The sequence below is a fragment of the Ailuropoda melanoleuca genome, chromosome 13, assembly GCF_002007445.2.
Source record: "Ailuropoda melanoleuca isolate Jingjing chromosome 13, ASM200744v2, whole genome shotgun sequence".
NCBI lineage: Eukaryota > Metazoa > Chordata > Mammalia > Carnivora > Ursidae > Ailuropoda > Ailuropoda melanoleuca.
Genome location: NC_048230.1, coordinates 20,976,816 through 20,996,030, shown reverse-complemented (window position 1 = coordinate 20,996,030; position 19,215 = coordinate 20,976,816). Strand labels below are relative to the sequence as shown.

Here is a 19,215-nt window from a genome sequence, read left to right as displayed (position 1 = left end):
CAGACCAGTGGGGAGGCCCTCACAAGCCCGGGCGCCCTGAGCCTCTGTTCACAGAGGACACTTCGGCGGCGCCCAGACGGCGCACCGGAGGATGCCGGGGCAGCCTGGGCGTGGGTGAGGGTGAAGGTGGAGGTGATCGGGGAGCCTTCCAGGTGAAGGTGCTGTGTTGGCTACCCCTGCAGGCCAGGGCTGGGTAGAAGTGCTAGTGGGGCTGGGGGGTGGAGGGCAAGAGAGGAAGAGGAGTGAGGCTGAGAAGGTGCAGGGGTGGAGGGGGTGCTTCAGCTTATCCTGGGAGCCAGACGGGAAAGTAACCGAGGAGTGAGGGGCTCAGATTTGCTTTTTAGGAGAACTCTTTGGCTCCTCCGTGGAGAGTGGATTGGAGAGGGCAGCCGGAGGCAGGAAGAGCCTTGGTGAGGCTGGTGACAGAGGAGGGCGGTAGGCATGAAGATCGCAGATCAAGCTGAGTACTATTCAGGATACAGAATGGAAGAATTTGACCAGATTTGAGGACCGCTGGCCACAGAGGGAGAAGGAGGCCTTGGCTGGAAGGCCGGGGGGGGGGGGGGATGAGATCACACTTGGAGTGGTGAGCTGGAGATGGTGGCAGGCCAGCCCGGGGAGATAGCGTAATGATCAACAACAAGCTACCATACTGTGATGGCGTAGGAGCCCCGCATTGTAGGAAAGCACTTTCCCCGATTATCAATGTCACTCTTACAATAAACCTGGTTGTTTCTATTACTCCCATTTTAAGAGGGGAAAACAGAGACTTCAAAGAATGAAAGTGGTTTGTTCAAGAGCAAATGGTGAGGTTGGATAGAGGGGTCCAGAGCTCAGCGGGGAGGTGTGCGGCCTGTAGGGATAGAGTTCCCTAAGGGTCGGCTGGAGTCACTGCAGTCACAGGTCTCCAAGGGAGACCTGTCTCCTGTGGGAGGTGGCATGTTGAGCCAGGATGGTCTTGGGGCTGTGGGTGAAGACTGAATTAATAAGATTTGAGGGCTGAAGTTATCCTAGGAAATCTGTGGGAGTTTGGGGGTCTCGGCGTGTCTTCAGAATCTGCTGGCGGCATGGAGTGCGGGCTAGAGTGTGGAGATCTGGGGAGTTGGTGGGGACTCTGGGTGACATCCTACAGGGCTGTCTGGGGTCTTGGTGTTCAGGCATCTGGTGAGATCTGAGTGGGGGGGTTGGTTATATAGGCCCTGCAGGGAACAGGGAGATCATGGGTATGTAACATCAGTGCTGGGGGGCCGGGGGCAGTTTCTGCAGAAAGGTGTCTTCTAGGCTATAGGACCTGGGAGGAGCCCCTGTTCCTAGTGATGCCTAAGCCCCTGGGAGTTCAGAAAATGCCCTTCACTTGATTTCCCTCCCATGTGGCAAGTGTCGGGGTTGTGGCAAACCTCCTCAAACTCTTAAGAATGGAGCAAGTGACAGAGCAGGGCTGAGGTGACAAGCCTCACATAGGCCTGCCCACGACCACTTGACATAGCCCCAAACTCAGATATAGATCATGGTCATGTCACATTTTAGGCCCGAGAAACTCAAAGCAGAGCCACACATAACAGCCCTCGCCATACAACACACTCAGGCTTAGACACAGGGGACCACCTGGCCGACCTTTTGGAACATACAATATGCAGGCGCCTCACATAATACACAGGACAGATGCGGGGCGGGGGGCGGCAGCAGGACCTCACCCTAGAAACAGCTCCAGTCAGACCAGCAGAAGCTGTCACAACCCCCACGTCTGCCCTCCCACCCAGGTTGGTTGGGCCACGTCACTTCTTGGAAGTTCTTGGCTAGGTTTCTTGAGTGGGGCCTCAGGGACCTCTGTCTCTGGAGCCATGACCCGTGGCCTTGTGGTTTGGTGGTCTCTGATACTGGGATTCAGCCACCTGGATCTTTCTTCCCAGAAGCGTCCCAAGGATGATCCACCCAGAGAAGATGCCTTGAGAGGCATGGTCACCATGCCCAGGCTTCCAGGTGCTCTCCAAGTGGGCAGCAGGCTGGACGGGTGCTCTCCGGCCCTGCGGTGTAGAACTAGGGTTTTTGAGAGCTTCCTCTCAAAAGTGGGAAGCCTGAATTTGGCTTGACGTGAGACTTGCGTGACAAAACCATGCTCAAGGGAGGGGCTGCCTCAGGGACTGACTGCCACCTGGAGTTCTGGTAGAGTCCAGTCATCTCAGGTGCTGTCAGGGACCCATCAGTGACCTTGAAGTGCCCTGATGTTGGGACTTCATTCCTTTGGGCAAAAGGGAACGTGAGAATCCCCTTGGGGGCCCAGCCACTGAGCCCAAGTGCCTTGTGCCTCTGTTATCTCACACATACGCACCCCAGCACCCCGAGCAAGGCAAGGCTGGCATCGGGGACTGCCCAAGCCTTGGCCCTACTCCTCCCTGCTGTCTCCACTCTCTGGGACGTCACCACATCTTGTCCTTAGAACCCTGGCATCTGGACTGCCAGACCCATTCTATTAGAGCTGGTGAGTTAGCAACCAGACATGCTGGCATAGGGCAGGGAGCTAGGGCTACTTAAATTTTCTAGGACAGAAAGATTCTCTAGGACCCCGGGCACAAAACTGCTCTGAGTGTCACCTCCCACCCCCAGGAGACCTCTAATCCTTCTGGTACCTCAGGTAGGGTCCCTTGTGAGAGTAGACGCTGCATAACCCCGTGAGGTTGGACTTCTCAGGGAAGGCACCTGCGGTTGGCCTCACCCTATCGTATCTAACCCATTCTCTGAAATGTCAGAGGCCTCTTAAAAGGAGGAAACGCGACGGGGCTAAGCAACTCTCTAGAAACCCCAGCCCTGCCCAAGAGGAATGGATAAAAAAGCATGGGTGCTGATGGGGGAAATGGTGGCAAAGAGGGAGTTTGCTGGAAGCGGGAATATAGTATCCCCACGAGAAGGATCCTCAGTCAAGGCAGCACCAGCAAGAAGGGACCTTGGGGCACCGACCGACAGCCCTGTCCCACCCCCACGAATCAAGAAACCAGGCAGCGAGGCTCTGGGGGCTGCTTTTATGGGGACGACCTGACAGAGGGCATGGTCCGTACAAAACCGGGAACAATACATACATATATATATTATATACAGAGACGCAGTCCTGCGGGGGGGCGGGGCAGGGGCGGTGCCGGCCCGAGGAACCGGAAGCGCCCCGCCGCCCCGCCCACCCGGCCCCGCCCCCTCCATCCGCTGCGGCGAAGGTGGTGAAGTGCGTGGGCCTGGGCACTGAGACAGCCAGCTCTTTCAGGGGGTAGGGGCACGTCTGGGGGCAGGAGGGGGGGGCCCGAGAAATACTGATCGATGGCGTGGTCTATTTACAGGGGACGAGAAGCCCAAACGGATGTGATGGGGGCTGTTTTTAAAAAATGAACAAAAATCCAGTCTGGGGCAGGGGCAGGAGGAGGCAAAATGAGAGATGGATCCTGAAAGGGGAGGGGACCTGAGGGGGGGGGGTCTCACCTCCCTTGGTCCAAGCCCCAATTTGGGGTTAAAGTGGGGAAACGGAGAGGATTTCACTTAGAAAGCAGGCTGCCAGCAGGGCAGCCCTGGTCTCCAAAAAGATGAGTAGTAGTAAAATTTTGCCCTCCAGTCAAAACCTTGGAAAACTGTGGGTGTGGGCGGAGTGAGGCTGAATTTGCGATGTTAGTACAAGGCTTCCAGGTGTGGCCCTGGGCAGGGCAGGGCCTGGCTCCCCAGTGGGAAATGTTCCCCTTGCCTAAGACCAGGGGCTCTGTTGCCAGGCCCCCTAAGCTGACCTCTCTCCTCCCTGGCATTCCCAGGCTTGGCCAGGAAACCTGGAGCCCAGCGAGGCCACAGAACAGTTCCAGGAGGAGGTTATGGCTATTTGGCACCTGGGGTGGGGAGGCACAAGGAAAAATTGAGGGCTGCTGCCCCAGGAAAGGGGGAGCTGGGGACCAGGTGTCCTGGACTCTCCCCTTTTCCCGAAGGATGCATGAGAAATCAGTGCAGGGCCAGGCCCAGCCTCCAGGCTCAGGGGTGGACTCTGTCCCTCCTGGGTGGGGGGACCAGGATGGGAGGAGGTGTGGAGGCAGCCCCTCCCAGCAGGAGGGTCAGAATGCAACAGAGACAGCACAATGATGGGGGACAGGGAAAGGGCCAAGAAGGTAGACTCTCAAGTCAAGAGGCCCAGGGGCCACCTAGGAGCCCCGTGGGCAGGGAGCAGCCTCCAGGTGGTGAGATGCTGGGAGAGCCCCCAGCCCCATTCCAGTCCAGAGACAAAGGCTGGAGGTTGTAAAGTCTGGCAGTATGGTCTGCAGGTCCTTGTGTCCATCCACCACCCAGGCCAACCCCTTGGCATCCCTTGGCCTCTGTGCCTCAGCCCCATAGGGCAAGAAGGAGGCCGTCCTTCCAGCCACCTCTGTCTGCCCAGGTCCTCTAGTCCCTGAAGCTGGGGGAGGTGGGGCGGAGGGTGGGGAAGTCGGGGCACCTGTCCCCAGGCTGGTAGGGGGCGGGGTGAAGTATTGAGGACAGGGGAGGGAGGACAATGGGAGGGGATTCATTATTGTCCGGTCAAGGAATGATTCCTGTTAAGTAGAATTGGAATTCCTCAGTGTTTGCAGGTTTCCTTCCAGTTCTGAGATCTGGCAAACAAAAGGGAGAGGGGGCTCAGGCCTGCATACCAGGTGTGGGCCCTGCCCATTCTGACCCCCTAATGGGGACATGACCACAGAGGGGGTACGAAAGGGGGGCTTGCCTGCTGCCCCCTCCATAGGCCCCGGCCCCCAGGGCCCCCCGGGCCTACCTTGTCCAGGAGTTTGTCCATCTCCTCCTTCCTAGCCAGCTCTGACTCTTCCAGAACCCGGCGCTGTGCGGTCTCCTTTTTCAGGAATTCGATCTCCCTAGGGATCAGCAGGGGACAGACCCTGGGTATCAGTGGTGTGTAGTCTGGCTTCCATCCAAGGAGTCTCAGGACCCTGAGCCCCACCGGGGCAGCTCTGTCCCTCCCTGAAGTCGGGAGGCCCCAGGTCTTCCCAAAGCCTCTGGGGCCTGACTGTGCTGGCTCCGGTGACCAGTCATTCTGGGCCCAGGTACCCCCACCATGGGGCCCTCCGACTTCTGTGCTTCTTGCCTCCCTGCTCAGCTGGGGGTGGGGAGGGGCTTCCACTAACGGCCTCTCAGTGCTCCCTGGGCCAGGACTCCCCGCTCCCAGCCCCCTGATCACGTACTTCTGCTGGTAGTCCTTGATGAGGCGTTTGGCCTTGCTGTACTTGCGCTCCAGGGCCTGGTACTGGGCCTGGGTCTCCCGCAGGTGCTCGTCCACAGCCTGGCACAGGCTCTGGGCCTCGCCCCAGTAGCCCTCCAGTTTCTCCATGCGTTCCTTGTTCTCCTCCACGCTTTGCTCCAGCTGGGCCTTCTCCACCCGCCACCGCCCCTTCTCCTGCTCTAGGCTCTGCAGCTGAGGGAGGAGGGAGCAGTCAGGGACTGGGGGGGGTGGCACAGGGAGCCGAGGAGTGCCCCCGTCCTGGCACCAGGTCCGGTGTCTGGCTGACCCCTGCGGATGTGGAGCCCACTGCCCCCCAACTGCTAACTCTCCTTGGCTGAGCCTGAGCACTAAAAGCTGGAGGGAAGAGCTCAGCCAGGGCCCCCACACTGTGCCACGCTCAAGAGGCCCAGGTTAGTCACTGACTCACTCTGTGACCTGGGGCAAGGCAACTTCTGTCTTAAGCCTCAGTCCTTCCATCTGTGAAATGGGACTGATCCCTGCCTTGCCAAGCTCACAGGGCTCCAGTAAGATGACAGAGGTGAAAGAGCAGGCCAGGGGAGGGTCACCATCGCCCTCTGTCCCCTCTGCAGCTCGGGGCCTGCTGACCAGCCCCCGTCTCTGCGGCTTCCTCAACAATCCTGGCTCCTCTCCCACCTTGTCACCCAGCTCCTCACAGGCACCATGCCCCAAATCTGCCCCCACCCGCACAAACCTATTCCTCCTTTCCACGATCTCACTGCCACCAGTGCTCAGCCTCAAGCCCCTGCCTGTCCCTCCAATCTCCTTGGCTGTAAACGCCACTTGCTGTCTGTGCCCCAGCCACACAGGCCTTCCTGCAGACCCTCAGACTTGCCCTGTTCCCTCTTGCCACAGGGCCTTTGCCCGTGCCGTTCCCTCTGCCTGGAATGTCCCCACCTCCTCCCCGCCTTGTCCCATTATTTCCCACTAGCTCACCCCTCCGCTCTCTGCTCCATCTATCACTTCCCCAGAGAAGCCGCCCGTGATTCCCTCCAGCAGCACCCCCTCACGCACACACACCCCTGGCTGGCTGAGGCTCCACACACCACACACCCACCCCCCCCCCCCCCCCCCCCCCCCCCCGCTCTAGGAGCTCAGCGACCCTGCGTGCTCTTGCAGGACCATGTGTCTGTTGATAACAGTACAGACATCAGTGCGCACGCTACGCTGCCCAAGGGCAGGGATCAAATGCGCTTCTGCGCACTGCAGGGCCTAGAACAGCGCGGGGCACGCAGAAGGCACTCTGCAGGTGTCTACAAATTGACAGCACGAACAGACCTTTGACTTGACCCCTGGGCCTTTGTGCTCTGCCTCCACCCGGGAGCGAGACTTATCATCTTGCCCTCAGAAACGAGCTCCAGCCCGCCCTTCGTCTCTATGCTCTCTGCCTACACTCAGGGCAACCCTGGCCACCATTTACCCCAGGACACGGCCAGGGCCTCTGACTGCTTTGCGAGCCTCCGAGTCCTGCCCACCCTCATAGGCAGGGACCTTTCCCCCTTCCAATCCCCATGTGGCCGCAGGACCAAGGCCAGAGTCCTTGGTGGGGAGGCAGGACCCTGCCAGCCGCAGCCCCCACCGGCAGGCCAGCTCAGCTCCCACCTCGTCCCCACAGGAACAGCTGCCACAGTCAGAGGGCCTCCTCCAAGCTCAGCCTCTCTCCCCTGGGGAGTGCCCTTCCTTGGCCTCAGTCACTAAACCCTGCCTGCCCCTCAGGGCTCAGCTGTGACCTCCCCTCTCTCCATGGCCGCGTGGCCCCCATGAGCTGGTCTCTCCCCGCCACCCTGGAAGCCCCGCGGCCACTGGAACGCCTCATGTCCAGGCCCAGTGGGGGCCCGATGCAGGCTTTTAATATGAAGTCTGCATATCAGCATGCGTGCGCGTGTGCTGGCACCCGATGGGCTTTGAGTGGGTGTCGGTACATAATATGTACGCGAGTTTGTGTGTCACGAGTGTCACCATCTGGGAGCGTCGGCACCGGCCCCTGTGTGAGAACGCACATGTCCCGAGAGATGGCTGTGCTGTGTGTCCCGCAGCAGACGAGCGTAGAGGGAGTCTGCGTATCCAGGCTGCTGGCCCTGGGCGTAATGTCACATGAAGCCTGGGTCCCCTGTCTCCATGTCCACACAGACTGGATGTCCCCAGGGATCCTGGTGAGTGGGCCTGGGGTCCAGGCTGGCATATGTCAGTGTGTGTATCCCTGGGGAGCTTACACTGATCGCTGGGCCTGTTTGCAGAGGACAGGCGTGGGACAGTAAGAATGTGAAGACATCCAGAGTGACCTAGTGTCACTCCGTCTAGTAGCTGATAGCTCGATTTTTTATTTAGCACCTTTTAGGAGTCAGGTGCTGTGCTAAGGACTTTGTATGCCTCATCTCACTCAATCCTCACAATGGAACGTACAGTGTTGGCACTATTATCCCATTCTAGAGGGGAGGAGACTGAGGCACAGAGCAGCAAGTGGATGGTGACACACAGGGGTCCAGAGCTCAAGCTTTTAACACTACACTCCCCTGCCTCAGAGTGGCTTGTTCTGTATCTGCCTGTGGGTGATGGGTGACGGTTCCGTATTAGTGTCCGCAGGTGTGAGGCCGGGAGGTCATCCCCTCAGCCCTCATCCCCTCCTCCCCCCGTCACATTCTTACCTTCCTTTTCAGCTGCTGGATCTCCGCCTCAGTCACAGCGTGCTTGATCTGGAGCTGGGGGGGGCAGAGAGGTAGGCGCTCAGCTCTGGCTGGAGTCGGCAGTGCTGCGGGGCAGGGTAAGGCCCGCCTCTGCCCTCCGCCACCCCAGGGACCCCCTCTGCTCACCTCCTTGAACTTGTGCACCAGCTTCTCGGGCTCCATGTCCACAGGGGACAAGGCATCCTCGTTTTCCGCCAGCTCGAACACCTCGATGGCCATCTCGCCACCCGGGAACGTGGGGCTCAGTTCCTCATCCTCGTCGGTGGCATATTCTCCTGTCTGTGAGGGGGGCAAGGAGGCTGTGCACGCTGCCCACCTCGGCCTCCCTGAGCCCTGAGGAGCAGGGCTTAGACCGGCAACGGTCCGTCCATGTCAGACTGGGAGCGACCCGGGGCTGTGGGCCATGCCTCCCACATCAGGCTGGGGCCACCCCTGCAGCATGGTCGGTGCCACCCCGGCGGCATGGCCAACAGCCTGGGGAGTCCCCCGAAGTCACAGGTGGTTCCCTCGTGAGACTGGGACCCCTGAAGAAACGGCCTGTGCTTTCCCCCTCACACTATGGCTCTCCTGAGGTCTAGAGCCGCGTCCTTCCTCAGAGTAGGTCCCCTGAGGGTAGAGGCTCTGCCTTCCCCACAGAGTGGAGACTCTTTGAGGGAAGGGTGTTTTCCTTGTCGGAGCAGGAAGGCTCTCTGAAGACAGAGTGTGACTCCTGCATCAGACTAAGGGTTCTTTGAAGGAAGGGTCTGCACCTCCTCCCTCAGTCTGGGGACTCCCCCAGGATAGGGAAAGGTGTCCTGGCCTCCTTCAGGCGGCCTGGGAAAGCGGCAGAGGCAGAGGAGGGGGTGTGATGCTCCATCCGGCCACCAGGGGGCGATGATGCTGCCGCCAGGCCAGGAGTCCCTACCTCCTCGTCATCCTCCCCGTACTGGGCGTATCTCTGCTCCATCATTTCCCGCTGCCATCGCTCCTGTTCCAGGGTCTGCTGAATTAGCTGGGCCACCTCACTTTGCTCGCCTGGCCGCTCCCGGCCAATCATAAACCTGCGGGGGCATGAGCGTCATCCCCCTGCCTCTGTCTTCAACCGTGTGATACCATCGCCCTCCTAGCTGACGCTCCCCTCTCCACACCCAGACCCTCCCAAGGGAGGTGAAATGAGAGGGCTGAGTCCAGAGGCTGTGGAGTGTTAATAATGAATGGGGGAGCTGGGGGCCCTTCTTGGGTTTCCTTCCCTGGACGGCCAGAAGGCCCACTCACCCTCGCAGCCAGTTTTGGGGGAGGGGTGATGTCAGCCAAACCCCCTGCTGCGCTGCAGGGGATAGGAGCTCAGGGGCTGCCAGGGCAGGGGGCTCTTCCTCCACCACAGGGGAGAAAACCAGGCCGGGGAATGGCGAGGCTGACCCATCCCAGCAGCGGGCTTCCCCATTCCCCTGCCCTGGGGCTGCAGAGGGGTGTCTGGCCTGGCGTGAGCTCCAAGCCCCCAGGCTTCAGGAAGGGGCGGGATGATGGTGAGTGGAGATTAGGATGGAGAGGAAATAGTGGAACTTCCAGGCACTAGCCCCTCCTCTCCGTGGCCACCCACATCCTGTTTCTCTCCACCACCCTTTCCTGGGGGCAGTGCCCCTTTTGGAGAGGGCAGGGAGTGGTCCCTGCATGTTATGCCAGAGAGGGACATGGGAAGCTTCTAACCCAGTTCCCTCAGTTGACAGGCCGGGGAAGGGGAGTCCTCCCAGGATTACACAGCCGGTGAGGAGGGAAGGATGAAGCGCCTGGTGGGGGGACCCCAATTTGGATGGTATTCTCCCCGCACATCTTGATTGTTCAGTGAATGAGTCACGGACAGGCAGGGGAAGGAGAGTAAGTCTGAGGCCAGTTTGGAGGCGCAGCAGAGCACAGGCCTTGAAGGCGCTTGGGAGAGGATGGCAGTCATGGGGCAGGGCTACGGGCACAGCACTTCCTTCAGGCAGGGAGGCCGTGGAAGCTCGTCTATAAGGTGGCCCACTCGAAACCTTACGTGGGTGTGGGCGGGCAGGCAGAGAGGCGGGATGGGGGCCAGGCCTCCTGTCTGCCTCCCCTGCCCACCCAGCGCGGCCCTGCCGGCCCTTACCGCACGCGACCCTTGGTGTTCCGGAGCACGGAGGCTGCAAAGCTCTGGGTCACTCCCACCAGACTCGTGCCGTCCACCTCTACCAGGAGATCATTCACTTGGATCCTAGGAGAGGCCACATTGGTTAGGGGGGCCGTCAGGGGGGACCTGGAGCAGAGGTAGTGGTGGTCTCCCTCCATCAGAAACCTGAGGCTCAGTCCCCGCTGGGTCCTGGTACTTTGTCTACTTGCATAAAATGCATGGGGCCAGAGGGCTGGGGATCAGCCAGACCCACCACTGGGCAGTGAGACCCGGGCAAGCAAATCCGATGCAGGCAGGCCGGACCAAGCACACTTCCTGTCATAATCACACCCTTGTCCCCTCCTCCTTCACACCCGACAGAGTGGTGTGACACCCACAGAGCTCAAGGCCACCAGGCACACCCAAAGCACAGGTGACACACAGTCCTCTTATGGGTCTGTAGATTTCATCCCAAATGCCTGAGACCCCCGTGGACGCTCTTGTGCTCGCTGCACCCAAGCCAGGGGCACAGCCCCCACCACGTTCTAGTGTGGCAGGAGAAGCCCTGGCTCTCCACCCCAGAAGGAGAGAGATGGGGGTGGGCCAGCCTGGCCGGCCAAGGGGGATGTCAGGACCCCTGGCCACCTCCTTCCTCCACTGCCAGCCTCCTGCGAGCTCCAGGCCTTCTCTCAGGGCTCCTCTGCGAAGTGGAAGCAATGGCCTGTTGTGAGCGGCTCGCCCCCTTGCTCCCCGCGTACAGGCCCTCTCTCCCATGTGCACACACTCCCCACGCCGCTGACAGCCAACAGGTGACCACAGGAATGGCTCTGGAAGTCCAAACTGGGGGTGGGGGGTAAGTGAAAGAGGAGGGACTATCACTGTCATTTTGTCCACCCCCCCATGCCACCTGGGCCACAGCAGGCAGAAGCAGCCTGAGTGGGGCAAGCCCAGCTCTAGCACCATGACCCCAAAGTCAGCCAGCCCCTACAGGGACACCCACTCATCTCTGTCACAGGGAGGGGGTCTGAGTTTGGTGGTGCTACCACAAGGCACCCGGATACCAAGTGCCAACAACCCTGGGGATGCCCTAAAGCCTTTCCCACTCCTCCCCGTGCCCCCCCCCCATGATACATACACAGCAGAGGGGCCCACGGAGGAGTCGCTGGGCTGCCCAGGGCTCCAGGAGGCCCTCCTGAGCCCTCTGACCCCTCCAGGCTCAGATACCAAACACAGGTACACATGCTCACACATGCGCACGTGCAAGGAGCAGCCTCCTTCGCGGGCACACCACACTCCCGGATCCCCCTTGCTCTCTCGGCTCCGGCCATACCTGCCCGCGTTCAGTCCCCTTCCTGGAACGTTTTGCACATTCTGCTCCCTCGGCCTAACTAACTGCTGCTCATCCTCAGGCCCCTAGCTCCAACATCACTTCCTTCAGGAAGCCTTCCCTGCTATCCAGAGAGAGCAAGTCTTGCTTTTTATGCCTTATGCCACCCGGTACTTTTCCCACATTTTCTGCATGCCCCCGTGGATGTCTGCCTGCCTCATCACACCACATGCTTCCTGAGGGCAAGGGAAGTCATCACGGACTCCCCAGGGCCTGGCTCCAGCCCCACCACAGAGCCAGTGACTCGATATTTGCTAAACGGAAAAAAAAAAAAGCTCAGATGTATCCACCAGGAACATAGACTCCATGGCCGTGCTCTCCTTCCCGTAGCCCACATATGCTCAAAACCAGGACGTATGTCTCCAAGCAGCCCCCTCCCCACCCCCCAAAGAATGTAAGCGCCATGAGAGCAGGGGTCCCATTGGGTTTGTTCACTGCTGTACCCCCTAGACCAGCACCTGGCACATTAAGGCTTCACGGACACCTAAGCGCCACACAGATAGGGGCCCATTCTGGCTCAGTGGCCTGGCCTGCAGCTGACAGCAGGTGGGGGAGGGGGAGGGAGTACCTGCCGTCCCGGTGGGCCGCACCACCCTCGGTCACCGTCTTCACAAAGATGCCCAGCTTCTCCAGGCCCATGTCCGCCCCGGCCCCCATGCCGATGATGCTGATGCCCAGGCCCTCGGAGTCTGTGGAGCAAAGTCATGACAGGCCGGTGTTGGGAGGTGGGGATGGGGTGAAGCGTCCCAGCCAGGGTTTGCAGGGGACAGAGTGAGAGGCCCCCCCAAACCCCCAACCTCACCTAGGGCATGGCTCGACCTCAAGCAGCAGTCCCCATGCTTAGGGGATGTCCACAACAGGGGAAGGGACACCGTTCTGTGCACCCCCTCTTGCCAAGCCAACTAGGAAGCTCCTGGGTCACCCCCAGCCCTTTGTCCCTTGTAAGAACCAATGAGCAGCAGGGCATGCTGAGGGTGGCCTGGGCGGGTGCAGCGGGCGGGGGAGCCAGAGACTACTGTAGACACAGATGAGGGGTACAGAGGGGTGGAATGGCGTGGGAGCAGCCATGATGGGGTTGGCCTTCTTCTCTATGCAGATTCAACCAAACTTAGAGTCTCTGTGACTGAGGACCTCCTGCTCTCCTCTCCACAGCTGTGCCCTCCTGTCTCATGGGCCTCTGACACCCGAACTCTTATCTCCCCCCACAAACAGGCTCTTCCCGTCTGCCACTCCCTCACGGGGCCCGGGAGTCACCTGGATTCCTCTCTCCCCCTCACGGTCTCAGCCAGAGCCAAACAACCACCAGATCCGGCAGACTCTACCTCCCAAGGATCTCTCAAGTACACCCACTTCCCACACGGCCACCGTCCTGTCCACACCACCATGGTCTCTCTCCATCCACTTATGACAGCACAGCCTGACGTGGTCTTTCTAGAATACCTTTCCCACACCTTGCCATGGTTTCCCGTCCATCTTAGAAAATAGACAGCGTCCTCCACGCGGTCTACAAGGCCCTGCAAACCCTGCTTGCCCTTGTGATGAGAATCTGGCCAAGCCTCTCTCCTCTCTTTCCTGCATCCTCCCCTGAATTCCCATCTTCAGAGCTCAGCGCAAGCACGACTTCCTCGGGGACCCCACTGACCTGCGTCCACGTGCTGTCATAGCGGCCCTTCCCGTCCCTGCCCACCACCCACTGCAGCTCGGAAGGACCCAGTGAGCTGTGACTGCTCCCTCACTGCGCGGCCCACACGGAGCCCAGGACCCCGCCCTGAGCGGCCCTGGGGACCTGGCACCTGAAGAAGCACAGAGCACAGGCGGCCCGCGGTGGGGGCAGGGGCTCTGGCTGCTGGAGAACGCGTGGCTGGGGGTGCCGACAGGCGCCTGGGGCACAGCTGGCGCCAGAGAGGAGATCCCCCCCCACCCCCCGCAGCCTGGCCCCGGCCTCTCACCCTTCTCCAGCTCCACAGGGAACAGCTCCAGCCTCTCCACCCGCTTCTCCAGCTCGTACTCGGCTGAGGCGGCCATGGGGTCCACGTCCTCGTTGCGCCGGTCGTAGTCCTCGTTGGAGTAGGTACTGAACACCTGCAGAGGGGCCGCTCGTAGGAGGCAGGGGCGGAGCTGGTGGCCAGGGGCTGCCACCGCAGGCGCCCAGCGCCCAGCGGCCAGCGTTCCTCTCCTGCTCCCAGCCTCCCCCAGCCCCAACATGAGCCCCGCTCGGACGGCAGGCCCTTCTGGTGCTCGAGCCCCCGGTTGCCCCATCCACACCATTATTCCCTCCCACAGCCCCAACTGGCGTGAGTGTGGCTGCTGTGGAAAGAAAGGAAGGGCAACCTTCGAGAAACCAGCCGACTCAGGAAGCCAGATCTCCAGGTCAGAGACAGACCAACATTCTGGGGCAGAAAGAAACACGGGGACCCAGAGAGCCAGACAGGGGCGGACACAGACGGCAGGAGAGTGGAAAGAACAGGCTGAGCAGGAGCAGAGGGGCACAGGAGGGGAGTGGGAATGGAGAAGATCCTGGAGGATGCCAGATGGGGAAATAGGGGGGAGCGGGTGTGAGACGCAGGGACAGGGGAGGGAGGAGGAGAGAGAGGAACAGAGGAAGACAGAAGGGCACCCAGGACCCAGCTGACCTGAGCCTAAAGTTGAGGCCAGGGTGGGGGAGGGAAGCAGGAAGGACCACTTCCACCCCCACGGGGAAAGGGCAGCCCTCTACTTGGGGTTCCTCTCAGGTGACAGGAGGTGGATGGGGAAGAACCCCAGGCCCACATGGCCTTGCCTGCATGGCCAGGCCTCAGTTTCCCTCCAGAGAAGCAGCTCTGAGGTGTGCCCCTATCCCCAGCGCACTAGAAGGCCCAGGCCAGAGACCCGGGATCCTGGTGAAAGCAAGGAGCTCGGGGAGGTGGCAGCCTCTCTGACTTTGTCCCCAGTGAACCCAGCCTGCATAGGGCCCCCAAGGCCAGCCCTACCTTGTTGTCCCCTGTGCCCCCCTGCTGTCTCCTTCCTGTGTCTCTCAGTGAGAGGGGAATTCTGACCCTCCTCCAGAGAGCGGAGAGGCTAGGGCAGGGGCTCTGTGGGAGAGCCTAACTCTGGGTCCAGGTGGGGTACCCCCAGTGGGAGGTTAATGAGCACCATTTGGGGTACCATGACGCGTTCATGCTTTGTTGCCTACAGTGACAGGTTGGCACCACTTGGAGCCAAGTGGGGGCGAGGAAGGGTGGGAGCAGCTCTATCAGACGGCTGGGCCTGAGGCCTGAGCAGCTGGAGTGGGGCACCGTGTCCCCCGAGGCCCCTGCCAGGGCCCCCTCTCCTCCAGGAGCAGGCCCAGGGGCACCCTGGCAGGCAACACACTTGTGTCCCAGCCTTTGTTTGGGCTCACTCAGTGTCATCCTCCACTCCCCCCCACCAGAGCCTCGCTCCCACAGCGGGGTTTCACAGGATGAGAAGTGCAGCTGGGAGGGGCTTACGTGGTCACTTCGCTCCCTGCCCTCGATTTCACTACATCAGGGAAGTCCAAGCTTGGGCCCTTACAGCTCATCGTCAGTCGGGCCGTGGTCAGACTGCCCTCCTGACATCTGGCCACTGGCCTCCGAGCCCCCCAGAGGGATGGGCCACCCAGTTTGCACACGGTATAAGATGTCAGGTCTACTGCCAAGGTCACCTGGGTCAGCCAGTGGCCAGGCAGGATGAGACTGCACCCAGCTGGGCCCTGGTGGGTGGGTTACCTGTGACTCTGTCCCCCTTGCACTCCTGCCCTGGGCCTGGCAAATCGGCTTTGGCCCACTTTTGCATCTGAGTCCCCTGACCCTCAGCCCCTGCTCCAGCAGACAGGGTCCCTTCATCCCTCAGTCTTTGTGGTGGTCTGGGTCACCGAAACCCCTCCCCGATGCGTGTGCGTGAGCGAGTGAGCCAGCGAGCGAACACACCGAACACACACCGTGACCTCCGAAACACCCTCCCAGCCGGCCCTGGGCTTTGCCCTCCCCTCTTTTCTCAGCTGATCAAATCCTGCCCCCTGCAGGAAACCCAGGCCTCGGGCTCAGAGGCCCCAGACGGCCCCTCACATTGCCCACCACGATGTGCCCAGCCTATCAGTGGCTTGGGCCCAGTCCCCTGCCCCAAGTAACAATATGCAACTGGGCTCTCTGTCCTCATCAGAAGCCTCCAAAAAGGCAACAACTGGGTCATCCGCAGGGCACAAGACCCGGGAATCGGTGTCAATGCAGGATGGAGGCAGGGAGAGGCAACAACTGGGACCCACGTTCTGGGGTTGGGAGGAGGAAATCCCCAGCAAGGTCAAAAGTCAGACACACCAAGGCGGCACCACAGACCACTGGCTCCCACGCTTCAGTGAGCAAGTCCCCAGGGAGTTGGGGAGCACTGCTCCAAATCGTGCGCTATTTTTTACCCAAAATCAGGGTAAGGTGTCAAATATAGACAGTCAGAGGCCCAGGACTGAAAGACCAAACTCCATCTCTGGATCAGGCCGCTCAGAGAACTGGTGATAGTGGGGGTGGGGGGTCCCCACCTCCTCCTCAGGTCCCAAGAAACACCCTCATCCTCCATTCCATCCAGGATCCCGTGACCCTCAGGATAGGGAAGGTGGAAGAAGTACTTATAAGGTTGCAGCCCCAGAACGGGGAGGGCTGACCTAGCAGGAGTAGCACCTTTCAGGACTTGGCTGGGGTTGAGGCGGGGGGGGGGGCTGCTGATTTTCTAGGAGGGCTGGGAGGAATCGCCAGCAGCCTCAGTGTCCAGTGTCCAGTGTCCAGCCTCAGTGTCCATGGAAACTTTGAGCAAACAGACGAGAGCTTGGCTGGGGAGAGGTAAAGGCAGGGTCCAGGCCTAGGAGAGTCCAGGGCCTGGACAGCCCCCTGCAGTGGACCAGTGCTGGGCACAGCTGAGCCTGGGGCACTGAGAAAGGGCCATCTAGGCTGATGTGCCAGCCAAGATGGGAGGGTGGCAGGAAGCAGGGGTGACCTAGGGCTCTTAATTCTTCCCGGGGATGTCCCCACCACCCCAACGGCACTTTCTGAGGATCTCCGGGCACTGGCACAAGCCACAGACTAATCACCAAGAGTGGTGGCGGGGATGGGGGGACTGAGACCCGCAAAAGGGGCAGCTCCGGTCGGTCTTTCAGGGTACCCACAGAATGTGGCAAGAGCACTTGGAGTTTGCCAAGGCCATGGGAGTCTGCCTTACCGAGCAGCCAAGAGCAAAGGCATGTGGGCAGCTGCCAGGCATGCTGGGGGCTTTCCCGGGCCCACCCCTCTCTTCTGTGCCCTGCCCAAGGCCCAGCCCCCTCCTGGGCCAGGCCAGGCGCCTGCTTCCCTGCCCTGCTCCCTGCCGAACCCAACATCTCCACCTCACCAGCTGGCCCAGCACAGACCCCAGGGAACAGGGCCCCAGCTCCAGGCCTTCCCCCCACCCCGAGTCACATGGCCCCAGCTCAGCTTACCCTCAAAGACCTGCTTCCCTCTTTCACTTCTGCAAACTTGGGGTGGGGGCTACAGACAGGATGGAGGAGGGTTGCAGTCCCCTACACCTTCGTTTTAGGAAGTTCTTGGCTCCTCCCTCCTCTCTAAGGGGAACGCAGGGGGTGTTTCTAAGCTCCCCCACCTCTCCCCTCCCCCGCTCAGTGGAGTAAGGACCAATGTGGGGAGGGTCTCCTGAGGACACACACAGGGACACACACCTTCCCACCACCCAAGCCCCAGCCTCAGGCAGCCTCCGGAGAAGAGTGTCTGGGAGAGGAAGGGGAAGCAGGTGTCCCGGGACGCGGGTGCGGCGGAGCCAGGGCGAGGCAGCAGGCAGAGGAACCTGAGTGCAGGTCGGGGCAGGCCGCCCTGTTCTCGGGCCTGAAAATCGTCCCCCTCTGACAAACAGCTGGAACTCCCCCACGCCCCCCTCAGGGTGGTAACTTCTGGGAAGGGGGCTGGGTGGCAGGGGCTGACTCAGCCTGCCAAACCCGGCTGGCGAGGCGGGGGCGACGGCGTGCACGTGGCAGGGGCGGCGCGGGGGCGGGGAGGGGGGTTCACTTACTTGGATGGGCGCCGTGCTGAAATGGATCTTCCGGCTCGGGGCCGGGTCCTCTTCCTCCGACAGCCCCGGGATCTCCACGCACCCCGACTCGGGCTCGTAGGGGGGCTCCCCATCCTCCTCGTCTTCTTCGTCGTCCTCCTCCAGGGCACTGCCCCCAGAGTCCTCCCCCAGCCCACTGTAGGCGCTCACGTCCACCAAGTCCGCCTCCGAAAAGTCCTCCTTCTTGGACTCATCCGCCTCCTCGGGGGCCACGTCCGGGGCCCGGCCGTTGCCCACCCCTCTTTCAGGCGCCGCGACGGTAGCCGTGGCCTCCTCGGGGGCCGCCTGGGCCTTCTGCTCCTCGGGCGCGGGGCTGGCAGTGGTTGCCAAGGTGCTGCCATTCTCCAGGGCCGCGTGGACCGTCACCTCCGCCTGAATCACCTCCCCGGACGCCGCCTCGGCCTCCGACTCGCCACTCTCCTCCACCTCCACCGGCTTAATCTTCCGCACCTCCCGGGGCTTGGGGGGCGGCCGGGCAGGGGCCACTCGGTGCTGCGGAGGCTGCTGCCCTCCGGGGCCGCGATCCTTCTCAGCTGGCGCATCCCCCGACGGGGCGGGCGGCGGCGGCGGCGGCTGGAACACCCGGGACCGCTTACTGACCAGCTTCGAGTTGACCTGGGGAGCCCCGGCGGCCGCGGCCCTGGGGAGCCCGGGCCCACGGTGGAGGCCGGTCCTCGAGTCGGCCTTCTCGAAGACGGCGCTGAGCTGGCTGACCGTCGGCGACACGGCGTCGGCGTCCAGCTTGTCCAGCGCCTCGGTGCTGCCATTGAAGCGCACCACGACGTCCAGCTTCCGGTCCTGCAGGCCGGCGCGCTCCTGCCTCAGCAGCCGCCGCGCCGCGGCCTCCTTGTCGCCGCCCGCGGCCGCCGGGACGCTCCGTTCGAACAGCTTCCGCGTCTCCTGCAGCCGGGACGGCGGGTGCGGCGGCGGCGCGGGCTGCGCCGAGGGCGCGGGCTTGGAGTCGAAGCGGCTCACGCGCTCCGACACGCTGGTGCCCAGCTTGAGCAGGGCGCTGTGGTCCACGTTCTCGTTCAGGCTGCTGGCCCGCGGCAGCGACAGGCGCACGCCGCGCTCGGGCGCCCGCGGGGCCTCGGTGGGGCCCGCGCCGCCGCCCGCCTCGCCCGGCGGCCCCGCCGTCGTGCCCATCTGCAGGAACATACTTTTGATGCGGTGGACGTTGGAGCCATATTTCTTGTGGTGGGCCGCCTTGGGCGCCTCGTCGGGCCCGGGCGCGTCGGGCGGCTTCAGCGCCTGGATGCCTGCCTCGTAGGCGCTGCGGTGCGGGGAGGCACTCCGGAGGGGACCCCCAGGCCCCCGCGGCTCCGTCTTCATCATGGTGGGGGGAGACGGGGGCGCATCCCCTCGCTTCCCGCTCCCCCCTCCCACAGGCGGCTGGCCAAGTCGGGACCACCGCCCCCTCCCCCCCGAGAAATGAAACCCCGGAAGGCCTTTTTTAGGCTCCCCCCAAACCAAGCTGCCAAAAACAGTTAACCCCGCTTAAGGGAAAAAAAGGGGGGAAAAAAGAGAGAAAAAAATCTCCGAGCTCCCTGTGTGGGTCGCCTCCCCCAATCCAGCTGCCACAGAGAGCCAACCCCTCTTTCAGAGCCCGAGCGGCCTGCTACGGTCGCCCCCACCCAAATTAGAAAAGCGGCGGCCGGGGCCGGTGGGACCGCGCGCCCTGCCCGCGAAGCAGCGGCGAAGGCGCCGGCTCACA

At 61.8% G+C, this 19,215-nt stretch overlaps 1 protein-coding gene across 1 annotated transcript; it reads right to left on the bottom strand.

Moving 5' to 3' along the window:
* Positions 1-3,000: 3,000 nt before the first annotated feature.
* PPP1R9B (protein phosphatase 1 regulatory subunit 9B) lies at positions 3,001-19,209 on the bottom strand. The gene is made up of 10 exons (XM_034641372.1): positions 17,463-19,209; positions 13,370-13,502; positions 11,989-12,109; positions 10,034-10,138; positions 8,834-8,969; positions 8,056-8,208; positions 7,891-7,944; positions 5,190-5,419; positions 4,766-4,862; positions 3,001-4,604 (listed from the first exon to the last, which is right to left on the bottom strand). Exons 1-10 carry the CDS (start codon positions 18,834-18,836, stop codon positions 4,551-4,553), a joined length of 2,457 nt encoding a protein of 818 aa, XP_034497263.1. The 5' UTR covers positions 18,837-19,209; the 3' UTR covers positions 3,001-4,550.
* Between the last annotated feature and the right edge of the window lie 6 nt (positions 19,210-19,215).